A 15,947-nucleotide genomic window follows, 5' to 3' on the forward strand; every position below is an offset into this window, starting at 1 on the left:
TACACAACCCACTTATTCCTTAAGGCTGCAAGTTACAGTTGGTGGTGAAAATTGCAGAAAAATTATATATGGCATTTTAAAATTACATTATTCTAACTGCTGCTTCTCTAACCATGGACATTTATCTATTTATAAACCCACAAAGGCTTAGAGTCGGTAACAGCTGCACTAAGCTGCACTTCGCTCCAGTATGCCTGTGTGGAGAGGTCCGTGCTTGGTTTAGGAGTTGAAGAAGTCTATTCCACCAGACTACATATACATTTTTTACAGATATAATTATTTCATTTCTTTTCTCAGTGTCTTTAAAATGAAATAAAAAATACAGAAGGACATAGTGCCTTGAACCATCTGAGCACTATTCACCCTGGTTAGTTTGAGCTTTTGATCCTTTTTACATGAGACTAAAGAAGCAGCTATAATCAATATTTTTACATTAATGAAGTGGTCGCTCGTACTGACAAACCCATCAAGCGTTATCATTAGACCACAGTTCCATTTAGCTCCGATAGCATCTTTCAGTCATTGCTATGGTTTTCTGGTCTACAGTTTCACTGTATGGGTTTTCTTTCTCAACGCTCCTATCAACATTGGCTCGAGAATTTAAAAAAACCTCAGCACCCTGCAGCAACAGTGGCAAAGTTAATGACTAGCTGGTGGAACATTTAAGCAGTTAAAGATATTTCCCACAGTAGTGGAGTCCAAAAAAGAGCTAGGTGTGCGAATAGGTGTTGTTCGAGTTCTCAGTTGCATCATAAGCTTTGTTCATGCCAATTACGCAGTTCAGTATTGAAAACAATGGTAAATATGCTATTATTCTTCTCTGGTAAAACTACTTTTACTGGCTTTTTTTAGTCTCTGATCAGACTATTTCACTCCGAATCTTTGATTGATGTTCCCGAACTGCTGTTTTGAAGACCCTCTTCTGTATCACCGTCTGCTGCTGAGTACTACTTGTACGTTGTCTCGTTCTTCAGACCAGTGCACATTCAAAGGATATCGCCCTGCAAAAATGGGTTTATCATGTATTCTCTGTTCATGTTTGCACACAAACTCTGTACTACAAACCGTAGAACACAGTGAATATCACTGCTGTGTGTATTTTCCCATTTCCATAATTGTTGGCATTCAGATTTGATTTAGTGGCATGTTCAGTATCTGCATCATGCTTTGGTGTAATGGCCATCACTGTAAAGAGAAAGTGTATCTGTGCATCACCTCTGAGTAGTTCCTGTTTGTTTTTATGGCCTTTTGAAATCGATACACCATGCCGCACTCTCCACTGCTCAGTGTATATGATGATGATGATGATGATGATGCATATATTCAGGAGGTTGTGATTGGAAAAACACTTTTATACTCTCCCATACTATTACCTGGTTTTATTATCTAATGTTCATGTCTCTTATACTCTGTCAGTCTTTGCATTTACGCCCGTCCTTTTTTTTTTGTTGTTGTTATCAAACCTCTTCTCTCTACATCACTCCACCGCCTCTCCTCCTTTTATCTGCTCTCTCTACATCAACTCTCTCTCTCTCTCTCTTTTCCTTTGCATCTCACACTCTGCACTCTTCCCTCACTCTTTCTCTCACTCCCTCATTCTCTCCCTTTCTCTCTATCTCCCTCTCTGTCTCTGCTGTTTTGATAGTGACGCAGTTATCAGGCTGTCAATTCTAATCTTGTCTTGCCAGTGCAGTGCTGTCCATTCAGAATTACAGCTACCCCCTCCTCCCTATCTCTCTCTCCACATCCACCACCCCTTCTATCCCTCTCTCTCTCTCTCTCTCTCTCTCTCTCTCTCTCTCTCTCTTTCTCTCTCAATGCCTTGTAAATGGGCATTGTGTCCTCAGTATCCAAGAACTAATATTATTTTAGTTTAGTTTAGTCAGTAGTTAATAAAAAGAGTATAAATTGTGTACATAACAATGTCATGTGACAAAAGCTGCCATCAAATATTTGATGATTTGATATTCGATTTTTGACAAATTCTGGCAAAGTTCCTGAAAAACAAAAATACTAAAAAAAAACAAAAAACATTTAACATTTAAGAAGTTTGTCTTCTTTTGTTAAATTATATATATTAGATATTATTTCAAGGGAAGCTATTGAACTATTGAAAGAAATATGGTTTGGTATTAGAACTGAAACTTAGACATTGTATTGACACGAGTAAAGTTACAGTATCGCTACAGGATTTATGTCTCTAAGAACACATGGTCTTTAAATGGTCCTTTGACTGAAACATTCATACATTTTTTACCCACTGTGTCATTGACTGTCATCAATTCTCTTTGCATCTGAAAAGCCTTTGCTGCTATTCTTTAGTCGATGTTCAGGATTTTTTTTTTCCACGAGATGGAAATGTTGGGATCAGCCGGTTAATAGATCTTCATTTCCACTTTTCAACCAAAACATGTGTGCGGATTGGCTTCCAAACTAAAACTCCAGTTAAAGTACAGTAGAAGCAACAGAAGACGATGATGATCTGAAGCAGACTTCTGCACATGTTCACTGGAGTTTATGTTACTCGCCCTGTCAAATCATCTGACACACTAATTAAAATTGTGAATATTCATTGGGAAGTGGAGCCTGATCCTCTGACTAAACCTGACTTGACTTCAGATACATAATAATTCCCATAGTTTTAAGGCGATAGCTTTCCAACAAATAGGAAACCGAGCATTTCAACTCAAATTGCCACAGCAATATTGCTATTATATATTGTGATGCACTCTGTTGTTTGGTGGGTATACATGTATTTTTTTCCTATTACTGTGCATGTCTGGCCAAACGTAGAGAAAATTACATCATGTCACATCACGATATCTCCAGCAGAACTACAGTGTTGTAGGACAGGAGATAAATGTCCAACAGTCTAAAATACGGATGGTAAACGTCAGGATCCAGTGTCAGCACATCAGAATCAAAGAGCTACTTTACAGGCTCACCATTTTGCATCAACAGGCGCACAGGGAGAAATCCATCGTAGAAGAGGACCAGATACCAATCTCTTCACTGACAGTATCAGAAAATAGACCAGAATGCAGTGCAGCCACAAGATGTTGTGTTATGAATAAGGGATGTGACTCTCTCTTTTTCTCAACTGACAACAACAGCTGTCAGGATCATTACTGTTCTGTGCACCTGAATGACAAAACTAAGAAAGGAAAATGAGCTTGATATTGTATAGTGGATACACGGTGGATTTTTGTTTATCCACCGTCAGTAATCTGTAAAGGCAGCTAGTAAAACCACTCATGAATGTGTTTGTGACTGAGGAAAAGAGAAAGAAACAAAAGTAACCTCTGCATCCAATACTTGAGTAATTTTATCCATGAGATTACAAACTCAATTACAAATGTTGATCTTGAGGAATTTGCTATAATCAATCCAAAAATCGGATGATGAGGTAAGCAAAGGAGACTTGTTTAAGCTATCTTAAAATCAGGCAGCTGTAAAACACATTTTGACCCAAACTCTAAGTCTAAAATAAAATAATCAAAATAAACCAAACTCGATTATTTGTCTTTTTAGCAAGATGAATGTTATAATTGTTATGCTTTCCTAGTGTAGATAAATACATTTTGCAGTGAAGTCTGCTTCTTGAAAGTGCATGACTTCACTTTTATCTAAATAGATGTCTGGGATATGAGTGTTTCAGTCAGGCAATTCACATTAACTCTTGTTTCTTGTCAGCTCTTGCCATTAAAAATAATTTGTATATCTATATAAGTCATATCAAGACCAGTTACCTTGAAACAAGATAAACATGCTAAAGCAAATGTTTCTTGGTAAGATGTAATCATCCTAAAATACATTTGCCTATTATGACTTTTTTGGCCTTTTTGCAGTGTTTGTTCACACCCACTCTTGTTTTTTTTCTTCTTTTTTTTTTCTTAAGGTATTCTGGGAAATGTAGGAAGATGTTGATTAGACAAGTTGAGAGAAAACGAAAGCTGGTGAAAAACCCCAAATTGCTTATTTATCTAGTTTCTAGGTTCTGGGTTTGTCCTCTATTTGTACGCTGTGACTGAAGGAAAATTATTAACACTGTCACCCGTAGTGGAGCTTTGGTTTATTATGCTCTTTTTTAAGAGATATGTTGAGCCATCTTCATTCATTTTTCATCTGTGTTCTTTACAGTCTTTCACTGATATTTCATCTTCCTCTGTCTGCCTCCTATAAGTTCACAAAAAGAGAGGAAAATAAATAAAGGGAATAAATGAAGGAATGAAAGAATATGTCTTTTTTTTTAACTCCTGGTTGATTGCGTATAGCTGCAAGCTGCTGAATGTCATTTCTCTTTCCTCTGTGTGAATACATGCGAATTTTCCTGGAGATTATTTAGCCTTCTTTTTTTTCTATTTTGTCATTCCATTAGCTCTACCTTCAGTTTATTCTATTTTCACTTCAAAGGCTCGGGTGGAACAGATGTCGTTTCAAATGCCTGTCTTCTGCCTCATTGCCTAAAAGTGAGGGATGATTATTTTTTAATGAAACCAGGCGTACTCACACAAAAAATTACCTGTAAGCTGTGAAATAGACAAGCAATACTTTCACATCACCCTGAATGAGAACATCCATTCATTTCCACACACCACAAAAGACATTTTGAAGTTTTTCTTTAGCTGCCAAATGTGCTCCTGGACCTTGAATTTTGATTAGTTAATTTCATGCTGGGTGGAATACAGTGTGTTGTTTGGCTGCAAATGCTTTGCTGAAACAATGCGATTTTCAAAGGCAGTCATTTCCTGTTTTCCAATTGACAGTTAAAGGGGAAAAACACGGCTGTTGCTTAATCCTGTGATAAGTATGCATTAGATGGATGTGAACGTCTTTAAATGTCCTCAAGTTGCTGTTTGATACTCGCACAGGGACAAATCTTTTTCATGGTCTGTTCTTCCCCTCCTGCTGAGTTTTAACACCGAAACCCAGGATCAGTGGATCATGTAAGAGAACATTCAAAGCTGTTTAAAATTTCGAAAATGCAACCTGATGAAATAGGATCTTGGCCTTGGAGATGGGCTCTCTTTGCCAACAAAAAAAATAAATAAAAAATGAAGAAAGGAGTTCACTCTCACTTCACTCAAAGCTCCTAACAACGTTTGAGTAATTCCTCATAACCCCTCAACCGTAATTTGTGCACATAAATATCCTTCATTTGACACAATACCAATGTATATCATTATATATTCAGTATGTCATTATACCATCTATTATATGGATGGAAATTGGATTGTTTTTTCCTGCCTTTATAGCAACCAAGAAATCAGGTTAACTGATGTTCCACCGATACTAATGGCAACATCAAGCCATCACTTCTTCCTCGCCATCCTCCCTCAGCTGCACCTCTTCTCTCTCTTTCTCCTTATCTTTCTCTCTCACTCCCCACTCCCTTTCCTCTCCCTCTTTCTCTCGTGCTTGATGTGTTCTCTCCTCAGCAAAGAAGGCAATTTCCATATAGAATCACAACCAGGATCAGGTGACCTGGATTTGACTCCCCGTCAAAGCCCTGCACGGAAAATGAAAATGTATTCATGTGTATTGGATCGAGTGCATCACACAGATGTGAGCAGGGGTTTTTTTTTGCCTCCTGAAAATGTAGTGAGATTGCAGTGTGTTATTGTTGACAGACCAACTGGGTACATGCTATGGAAAAATATAGATTTTTTATGGTTTCCTCAGAAAAGTGGAATTCAATTATTTGTGATCTACATGAAAGAGGCAAATAAAGATTGGGAGAAAACCAGAAAATATCCATGAATCCAGCTATTTAACAACTGATAAAGTCGTACCAATGTGAAACCGAGTGGAACTGCTATCAATGAGATTTTAATTAGCCCAGGAGTCTCTCCAACCCATTCCATGTTTGGCCAATTTCTCCCGGACCATACCTCCCTAACCCCTACACTCCAGAGCCTACCTGTCTCACTGACGTCCTGTTAGTCTTCATTCACCCATGTCCGTAAATTGATCTGTTTTCTCTTCTCAGAACAAGCTGCTGCTGCTCTTCGCAGAACTCTACTGTTTTCACCCTCTGTCCAGAGTTTATTAAGTGTTCTATTTGGCTATTTCATTTATGCTGAGCGTCATGTGCACAGTGGTTGATGTTGATCATTTAACCTCGAAAAAGTGCATATCTGATTTAGTCGGTGCATCATGCCCATAAATACGTTGCGTACTGAAAAGACTCATCAAGCTTCTTTTTGTAGTAGCTGCAGCATAGAGTTATTTTAATCAACTGATTTATGACCAGCAACGTCCCTTTCTCTCGTCTCCCCTATCCCTCTTTGTGCCTCCAGATAAGCAGTGAGAAGCGGGCCTCAGCAGAAATGATGAAGCCCAAACCCAAACCTCAAAAGAAGAAGAAGAAGAAGGACCCCAATGAGCCACAGAAACCTGTGTCGGCCTATGCGCTCTTCTTCAGAGACACCCAAGCGGCCATCAAGGGCCAAAATCCCAACGCCACCTTTGGAGACGTCTCCAAGATTGTGGCCTCCATGTGGGACAGCCTAGGAGAGGAACAGAAGCAGGTATAAAATATGGGAGTCTGGAAAATCTGAAACAAAGTGAATAGGGAAACACACAGGAACCTGCAGTGAAAATTATAATTGATGAAAGGGAGAAATAGTTTTTTAGGCCTCATATTTACTGCATTAACAACATACTAAAAAAAGTAAACGCATATGTATATTTTCTGTGCTCACACAAAGGTGTACATACACATACATCGACACACAGTCACTTACACACATTCTGGTCCAACCAGTAGATGGCATATATGCTGCAGCAGGCGAGCAGCTTCTCCCTGGCATTATGTGCTGTGTAATTACCAGAACATTGCTGTGAGATACAGCTCACCTTAATGAGCTACTTCTTCTCTTTCTAAAGATAATCCATCCGTTTATCCCTACTCCCATGACTCTCATAAAAATGATTTTCTTTCTAAATTTAATTCTAGCAAAGGAAAGGGGAGGGTTGGTGTAGTATTCTGTGCAACAGCAGCCCATAAAGCAGTCTGAGACTCACAAAGTTGGACGTTTTACAGGCAAGAAATGGTCAGTGTGGGAAAAATATAAACTTATCTGGGAGATTTCAGCAGTCTGGGACTGGTTGTGCAGTGTGTAAATATTCTCATACCCACATGGTAGTGTAGCCCTGTAAAAGCAAACAGTCAGATATGAATACAGACACACAAACTCTCAACTGTCATGCAAAAGCATCCTCTGAGATTTTCTTAGCAGCGCCAAGTCCATCAAAACTAAAAAAAGTACTTTCCAAAAATACAGTTGAAAAAGTAAAAAAATCGTCTTCTTTGCCAAAACGAAACTCCCACAAAGCTCCAGGCTCAGGTACGGTCCACGCTTCCTGTGTCCCTCCAGCCTCCTTAGATGATGCCTCCACACCATGCATCTTCATTGGCCCTCTGTCAAGCAGGGATGTGTGAAGTTCTCATTTCCACTCTCTTTATTTATATCTCTCGCCTGCTATTTTGATCCTGCCTAGAATACAGAATTAGTGACCCCCCCCCCCCCCTCGCTATCGTCTCGTCCTTGGATTTAGCTGAAGGGCATCTCAGCTATCCAGAAAGAGTGTTCTATTGTTTTTGTTGCTATTTAACGTCATCCCGAGCTCAGCAGTAATAGGTAGGAAATGCTAATGATGATGGAGTTACAGGAGGTCATGATGTTTTGCCTCATGGGTATTCAAGTCTAAGAGGAACCACGGTTGTTAGCTTATTTTGCTGTACGCAATTCTCTTGGGGCGAGGAGGGTTTGCTTTTGAGCGAGGATACTGCTGTTAATGTTGTAGAATATGATATGCATTTGAAAGCATTACATTTTTTACAACTGTTTCTTATTGGTGTGGAGCATCTGCTCTACAGCACACAAAAAAAAGGAGTAACTGCTTCTTCTTTTTTAATGACCGACCAAATGTGTCGCAGAGTATCCAAAATTGTCAAATGACAAAAGCTGGGATCATCACATTCATAATTACTTAATATTTGATTAGATATTTCAATCAAAAGTTGCCATTTTCTACTTCCTACGTTTGCGTTGTTCACACAACATTTAACATTTGAGAAGTTTGAGTTAAAAAGTACACTGCATAAATACTTTGGTTATGACAAGCAAACTTCTCTCTCCTTTTTGTTTTGCATAATAGACATGATTTCATAGCTAATAGCCCTATTCTCTACATCCTACATGGACAATACCTGAAAGAAATACCTGCATGCAAAAACCCATCCATATGCACTCATAAAGCCACATCCTTTATGCAAACACACTGAGTTCATTGAAACACAGCAGCAGCAGCAGTTAGTTGTACGACACTGTAACAATGTGGAAGGCAGTTTCAGACAAAACTCATACACAGGCAGGGATCGTATCCTAATGTGCCAAATGACAGCAACCATTCTGGTGTATCACTAATGTCAGTATGCTGATAGGAGTGTTATTGTCAAGCTAAAAAGAGAGAGAGAGAGAGAGAAGTTCCAGTTCATTTCTCTAGGTGGATTGGAATGGAAATGATGTGTTGCTACAATAGAGGAAGACACATTGAGATGAGGGAGTTTTAGTGCTGTGATGAGGAAATAGAGGTGTTCTGTGCCATTGGCTCTGATGGAAAGGGAAACATTAAGGGTGTGTGTGTGTGTGTGTGTGTGTGTGTGCGTGTGTGTGTGTATGCACCATGTGTTTAAGAAAGTCTTAGATAAAAAGTGTGTGTGTGTGTGTCGAGAGACAAACATGTGTGTCTGCACATTTATGAGCATGTCAACCTCTCCTCTCACACGAAGCCTCTTATTTTGATTCTTTTTTCTTCACAGGCGTACAAGAGGAAAACCGAGGCGGCTAAGAAAGAGTACCTGAAAGCCTTGGCTGCGTACCGAGCCAGTCTGGTTTCCAAGGTAACACTTATGACACATAGGACCTGGCTAAGACTGATGATGGATTGGATGGAAAATCCCTGCTAATGGGCTGGGCGGGGCTTCCTTGAGATGAGGTGGTGGTAGTGTTGGTGGTGGAGGTGGAATGGTTGGGGCATCTGATGCAAAAAGAACAGGAACAATACCTGATTTCCATAGGGTGCAGATGTTGGGGGTTGGGGGTTGTAGCTGGTATGGTGATATAGTCGGGGGAGGGGTCAGCCAATTGGAGCGCACAAGCATATGGCTACGTATATTAGAGATGGAGGGTGGAAAATTATTGCTCTCTCGTGTGCTGTGCTCAGGTTTGAGTCTGTTTTATATGGATCTTTTAGAAAATACAAAACCCTGCATTAAGACAGACACCTGTGTCATGCATTAGATCATCGATTTCCTCCATCTCATCGGCTACAACAGGAAGTACATCCAAATCAAGCGAGCAATCATAGGATTTCCTGCTGTTTGCGCCTCTGACACCTTCCTGCTAATTCAGATCTATGACATCCCGTTGCCCAGTGAACGATGGTGTCTTGTATACACCGGTATAGTAGCGCGAGAATAAAGAAAAGGCGAGGGAGAGGGCTGTGGATTGCATTGTTTAGTGCCGTCTTGTATTAACAACACACAATGTAGTGCGGGGAAGATTCCTTTTGTCATTCCATTTGTTCTGCAGGCAAACAGCCTCATTTCTCGGCCTGGGCTCCTGCATATGTGTGTGTGTGTCAGTGTGAGTGTGAATGTATGCGTGTGTTTGTGTGTGCCCTTCTCCTTTTCCTATCTATCTGTCAAGGTGTCTATTGATCATTACCTCGGCCCCAGCTCTATTCATACAAATGGTCTCCATTACCTTCTAATCAACACTGATGGCTAGAGATGAGCAATCTGACAGCTCATCATATGGGCCTGGAGAGGGTCGGGTGGGGGTGGAGGTGGAGGCGGGGTATTTTGTAGGTGCTGCACCTGCTCAGAGTGATACTGTCCAAAATGAGAAAAAGTGTGAAGTTTTGAGTGATATCAGAGTATCTATTTTCATCTATGCATCTATTTTCAACCTCGACCCTGTTTCCCCATCTGTCAAGCATGTCTACGTGTGTGTGTGTGTGTGTGTGTGAAGCGGTGCAAAATAAATAGTGTAAGCTGTCAGACCAATGATAGACTGAAAATTGAATATATAGTCTCATTAAACAAGGAACATCAGTATGCTTAAAAATATTTGCTGTTAGGAGCTTTGAGTGTTAACTGTCATGTTAAGACTGTACCAGACAGCTGCAACAGGGAATCAAGAAACAAGCAGCTCTGAAGTGAAACAGCTGACAAGAATTTGGACAAAATCAGCCAGTGCTGATGAGGCAGCGTGGGAAATGATTAAAGGGAAACTCCAGTATTTGTCAGCTAATTGTGACTATTTGTCCTGTTGACATTTTACTCGCCCCCTCAGTTGTAGAGATACAGTAAATTTGAAATATACTTCTTACGTGAGAAGATAGAAACCACTCTCCTGTCTGTCTGTTTAATATGAACCTGAAGCCAGGAGGTAGTTATCTTAACTCAGCATTTAAACTGGAAACAATCTTCTCATCTATCTCTCACACTCCATTCTTTTAAAACTTTGTCTGCGAGTCCAACAAAACGTGAAGACAGAAAGCAGTCTCCAGGAAATCCCTGCAGCTGTTGTAGCAAACAGCATAGCATAGTGGTCCATGTCCTTTTGAACTTGGCTGACGTACTTGCTGTATGATACCCAGGTTGACAGATAACATCCCTTTAAGATACAGGTCAGGTCAAGTTTAGTTTCAAGCGTAATGGATGCTGCTGTTAAAAAACAAGAGAGGAGATGTGTTTAATCAGGGTTTGATGAATGGTGATTAATGTGTGACGTGTCGGGAGGTTTCAGATTACAGTTTGCATGTCATTAATTAAAAATCAGTGATCTTATTTAAATCTTTCATTCATCCACAGACTTACAATGACCCCGAACCAAAAAGTGCCCAGCAGACCAGCCAGCCCTCCCACCTGCTGCCCCCGAAGCAGCCTCTGTACAGTGTGCCCCCCCAGCCCTCCTCACCCTACCTGGGCCCGCCAGGCTCCTTCCCACTGTCGGACCTCCAGAGCTATGCCGGGCCGCCCCGCCACACCTTGGCCCCGACCCTCAGCCAATCCCAGATGCTGCCGCCTAGCATGAGTGCCTCTCCCCCAGCTCCCTTCCAGATCAGCCCACCTCTGCACCCCCACGCCCAGCTCTCCCTGCATCAGAGCTCCCTGCTCAATCAACCAATCCGCATGCAGCAGTCGCAGCCAATCATCTCACACCAAATGGGGCTCCAGGCACCACTGCATTCCCCTCCTCTCAGCCAACAGGTTGGTCTGGTCATTATTAAACATCTGTATGTGAATAATGATGAAACACATGCATCTGATATATATATATATTTTTTTTTTTTTACACATTTAGCTGCAAAGTCTATCTCTAATCTTGCAGGGGGTTATATCAGTGTAAGAACTGTGTGAATTGATTAAGAAGTAAATTGAGAGAGAAAAATGAGCTATTCCTGTTTCCTGTGCACTAAATTCAGGAGCAATTGATAAAGACCACTGACAATAATTGGTCTCATACAGTATCATGGCTCAGCAGACTCTAGTGGGTCTCAAACCTTTTCCTATCTTCTCTCCTCTTCTCCAATCTACAGGGATTCTCCCACATCCAGGCTGATTACCAGAACAGTGTCGGGGGCTCACAGTCTCCAGGGGCCCCGAACCCAGTGCACGGCCAGAACCCTGACTGGGACAGCGAGTACTGCAACAGGGACTGCGGACCCAACCACTGCGGGTGAGCTCAGTCACATCAGTCATCATACTGTGTTATGGTAGCGGTGGATGTTGTGCAAAGATCACGATAAACAAAAAGAAATCACAATGAGTTAGCCACGAAAGGATGCTCAGAAATAAAAATGTCTCCAAGACATCCGATTGTTGAGAATAGCAAGTGGTTGTCTGACAGTTACTCATTTTCCAAATGAGTTGCGCTAAAGCACTTCACTTTCACACTCAGAGACTCAGACAGTATTAATCATAAACTGTGATTTCCCTGCTAAAGCAAAGCATCTCCTTGAAATTGAAATGAGTAATGCAGCAGTAGAACAATGCTATTACCCAGCTCAGAAAAAGTGTGACATCCAATTAAGTTTCCTTGTGTTTCAGTCGGCACACATTGCCTTATTGAATCAAGCTATTCAAGCAGGTACAAGAGGAATGTTGTTTTGTCTCACACCTGAAACTTGGTGTTGCTATTCTCACAGGCAGCAGAGCTGGAAGTCAGTATCTCCTGTTTTTAGAGCTGATTCATCTGTATGTCAAATGGGATCGCGCCTGGGTCAAATCATGCTTGATGCTCTTTGAAGTAGATTGAGTCTTTTGCCTAAAACCCTTAATGTCAAATCATTGTAGTTTGCAGTTTTAGAGGATACTGAATTATTTCCAGTGTGTCAGTAAAGATAAGTGGAGAACAGACTTTGTATTTGACATTTCAAGTACCAAGTGATCTGCAAAAAAATGTTCTTACTAAATATACTGATTGATGTATGGTTGTTTTGCAGCTGTTTTCCTAGCCAGGACTTCCTTCCTTTCTTCCCTCCTTCTTTTTTAAGGAAAAAAAATATTCATAATCTCACTAGGAGTTCCTGGTGAAAGTTTAGGATAAAGAGGAAATAATCAGGACATACATTAATGCACTTTCTCCTTTCTCAGCAGTGGTATGGGAGCTCGGGACAAGCCTCTCTACCTCACTTGAAGTTGAAAGACCTCCAAATGTCATACTCCAGGGAGCTATCCAACATAACATCATCGATGCATCAGCTTCTACACCATTTTGTTTTTCTTTTTCTTTTTCTTTTTTTTTTGTGACGGATTTTGAAAATCCCAAAGACTGCTACAGTAACTTCACCTGTTTGCCAAGCACTTAGATCGGCCAGAAGCCTGAGGCACTTCTCTTGCTTTTTTATTTTTCCTTATCAGCGAACTTTCCTTTTTTTTTTTTGCGGGGGCAGTGAGCTTTAAGTTCATGCCAACATACTGGAAATGAAGACCAAAAAAATGTCTTCTCATTTTGTTTTGAATTTTTTAAAGATGCTTTCTCTTCTCTTCACATTGCATTACTCTGTTTGCCATGGACTGCCCTCATCGGGGAGATGAAATGCTCTAAGCATACTCAAAGTGTAGAGGTCTTGGATAGAAAAGCTAATGCAGGAAACTAGAATATAGTCACCTCAGCAGGGGTGGATATACTTCAGGACCGACTGAAACACCCTGACTGAGTGGAAACAATGCGAAATTTTAATGAAGATAGTCACAAACACATAAGACATTTGTAAATCATCCTTGCCCATAGTAAAGGACTCCCTCATTCCTTTCTTTGTCACAGAGTGATTGTAAATATCACCAAAATGGATCCCTCTTATGTGTGTATTTAGCTGCAATCCCTTGCTTTCTTTTTTTTTTTATTTCTTTTTTTTTGGTTAAGTGATTTTCGTGCAGGCGGATTCAGTGAGGGAATACACACACTAAAAGTTGTGTTGAAACTGTGTTCACTGGTCTTGGTTCTCTCCAAATGAGAGAGAAAAGACTGACAAGCTCTCCATTTCCTCTTTAACTGGCGGAGCTCTGATAGAGAGAGTCACTGTCTTCTCATGGCCTCAGGACGTTACCGAAATGTAGAGGTCAAAGGTTGATACCTCTCCTTTTAGCTCCTCCTCCTCTTGGTCAGTAAGGGCCGCCCCCACCTGTAACCCCGCCCACCCCCACCCCTTTAGTCCCAACACCACTTGTACAGGTGAATAAAAAAAAAAAAGTTGCTAAATGTGAAATGTTACTAAAGAAAAAAAAAAACATAACAGTGGGTTTTAAAGTTTTTGACTAGTTTTATTAGGTGTTTTAGAATTGTGTTGAACTCATCTTTATCATTTTTTGTGAAGAAAAAAAAAATTCTGAAGATATTTTCTTTTTTTTTTTTTCACTGTAGCAGGATTTGCGTTTCGGAGGAACGGTCATGGGGCTAGATATTTTAATTTTTGTGTATAAACCTGCCAAATGTACTTCTTTAATTTGTAAAGCCAGTGACGAGAGAACCCATTTTGTTTTGTTGAATATCATATGTTTTACAATATGGTCATTCTATTTAATTTGGTTGCAGGTTTCACATCTATTTATGAATGATATGAAGTAACATTTTGGCTTATTTTCATCAGGGTGCATTATTATTATTATTATTATTATTATTATTATTATTATTATTATTATTATTATTGATCAAACACCATGATTATTAGAATAATAAATATTTTTTCAGAAATTGTTGTTGGTGCAACTCCGGTGCACCGGCATTAGATTCATTTTGTGTCACAAATTCTTCTTTTGTTTTCTTTTGTCTGTAATAAAATGTTTAAAGTGGAGAAATGGACGTGCACGACTCTGCTTATTTGGTTCAGTTTGCTGTGCTTTACATCACTCAGTCTAAACACATTCATTAGTAATTAGATGAGCAGCACCTGAGAGCCGTAAGCATAACTTTGCATTCTCCTGCATGTGTCAGGGGTTAATTAGGAGAATTATCTTTGATGCTGTCGCACAGCTCATTAGCAGGGAGTTTAGGCTTCCCACCGTACCTTAATTTAATGAACTTTAACCTCATGTGAAAAATATGATCAATATAATATATCAAGCAACATATTTCTGCCCGCTGGTCATGTTTTTTTTGGTAAAGGTGTGATGATGAAACTCAAGAGTTGATGCAGCAGGACTCTGCCTTTCAGAGAACTACCTGAGAGGGAAAAAAGAGACTGCCTTTTACTTATGAATTTCACAGTTGGATTAAAGGTAGAATAGAAATGGAATCTATCATCTCTCTCTCTCTCTCTCTCTCTCTCTCTCTCTCTCTCTCTCCATGGTGATGATGACGCAGTGCCCCCTAGAGCTCATTCATAATAATGACCACACTGTTTTTCAGCTCCTTTACCCTAAAGAAGAATCAGTTCATTACAGTTCAATGACTTCATTTAGACTATTGGTGAAGTGTAACGCTAATGTGTTCTAATGACAATAAAGGACATCAAAAGGCCTCAGCGCACTGTCATTAACACCTCGGAGGTGCCCTTGAGCCACATTGTTACTCCATGACTGTGGTTGCTGTTTCCAGATGTGAATGTGTTTAACTGTGTAAATGTGGGCAACAATAAAGAAGGGCATTCCTGAAAACAGATGGCATCATTTGCAACAAAGGTACCTTCAAAAATGTATTTAAAAGTTTCATAAAATCAACACTTGAGATGTCACATGAATTTCAAATAAAATAAATAAGAAAAAGATGATCAGACACACAATACACATATTGCAATAACAGTGTTTGTATATTGTTCCATATACAAACACTGTTATGGCTGATTACTTACAGCAATAATACGTTGACTGGACCTCTCTACTGTTTTACTGTTTTACCATCTGCCACTGATGTTCCTCTATCTCCATCTGCTGGTGACATCCAGTGCTGGTGGTAAAAGTCTCTAACAGCATAAACAATTCCCAACATATATATGTATATGTGTCAGAGAATGCTAAATAATATATATATGTAGAGAAAACACAAGACACACCTGATCTGTGAGATCTGAAATATGTTTATTCTCATTTCAACAATGCGTCTAGATATTAAGACAAAAAAGCTACCCATAGGGTAAGATTTTGAAATGTCCCTTAAAGAAATGTCTCTTTTCTAAAAAAAAAAATTTAAAAAAGAAGAAGAAGAAGCTGAACCAGTATCATCTCACAAGTTATATAATTGAAACTCCATGCAGATATAGTTTTTTTTCTCAGGGGTCATGTGATTGTTATTTAAATCTGCATGTTACATGTGAAGAACTGCTTGTAATAAATAAAATCTCACCACGTTTTCATTTGATCAGACTAACTCCTGCTTTGTGACCTTTCAGATCAGTTTTTCATATGCGCTTTTTATATTTATATTTGACTGCAC

The 15,947-nt window shown here is 39.8% G+C and overlaps 1 protein-coding gene across 3 annotated transcripts in view; it reads left to right on the forward strand.

Annotated features, from left to right (window-relative positions):
• Positions 1-14,374, forward strand: part of LOC104919424 (thymocyte selection-associated high mobility group box protein TOX) — a 73,183-nt gene extending 58,809 nt beyond the window's left edge. For 2 of the 3 annotated variants that reach the window (XM_010731439.3, XM_019274689.2), the window contains 5 exons: positions 6,300-6,530; positions 8,828-8,908; positions 10,886-11,284; positions 11,614-11,753; positions 12,671-14,374. In XM_010731439.3, the coding sequence (XP_010729741.1) occupies positions 6,300-6,530; positions 8,828-8,908; positions 10,886-11,284; positions 11,614-11,753; positions 12,671-12,713 (894 nt within the window). In that variant the 3' untranslated portion in view covers positions 12,714-14,374. The remainder of the gene's footprint in view (positions 1-6,299; positions 6,531-8,827; positions 8,909-10,885; positions 11,285-11,613; positions 11,754-12,670) is intronic. The other variant, XM_010731440.3, reaches the window with a different exon arrangement.
• The last annotated feature ends 1,573 nt before the right edge of the window (positions 14,375-15,947 follow it).

This window comes from Larimichthys crocea, chromosome XV (genome assembly GCF_000972845.2).
Source record: "Larimichthys crocea isolate SSNF chromosome XV, L_crocea_2.0, whole genome shotgun sequence".
In the NCBI taxonomy this organism is placed as follows: Eukaryota; Metazoa; Chordata; class Actinopteri; family Sciaenidae; genus Larimichthys; species Larimichthys crocea.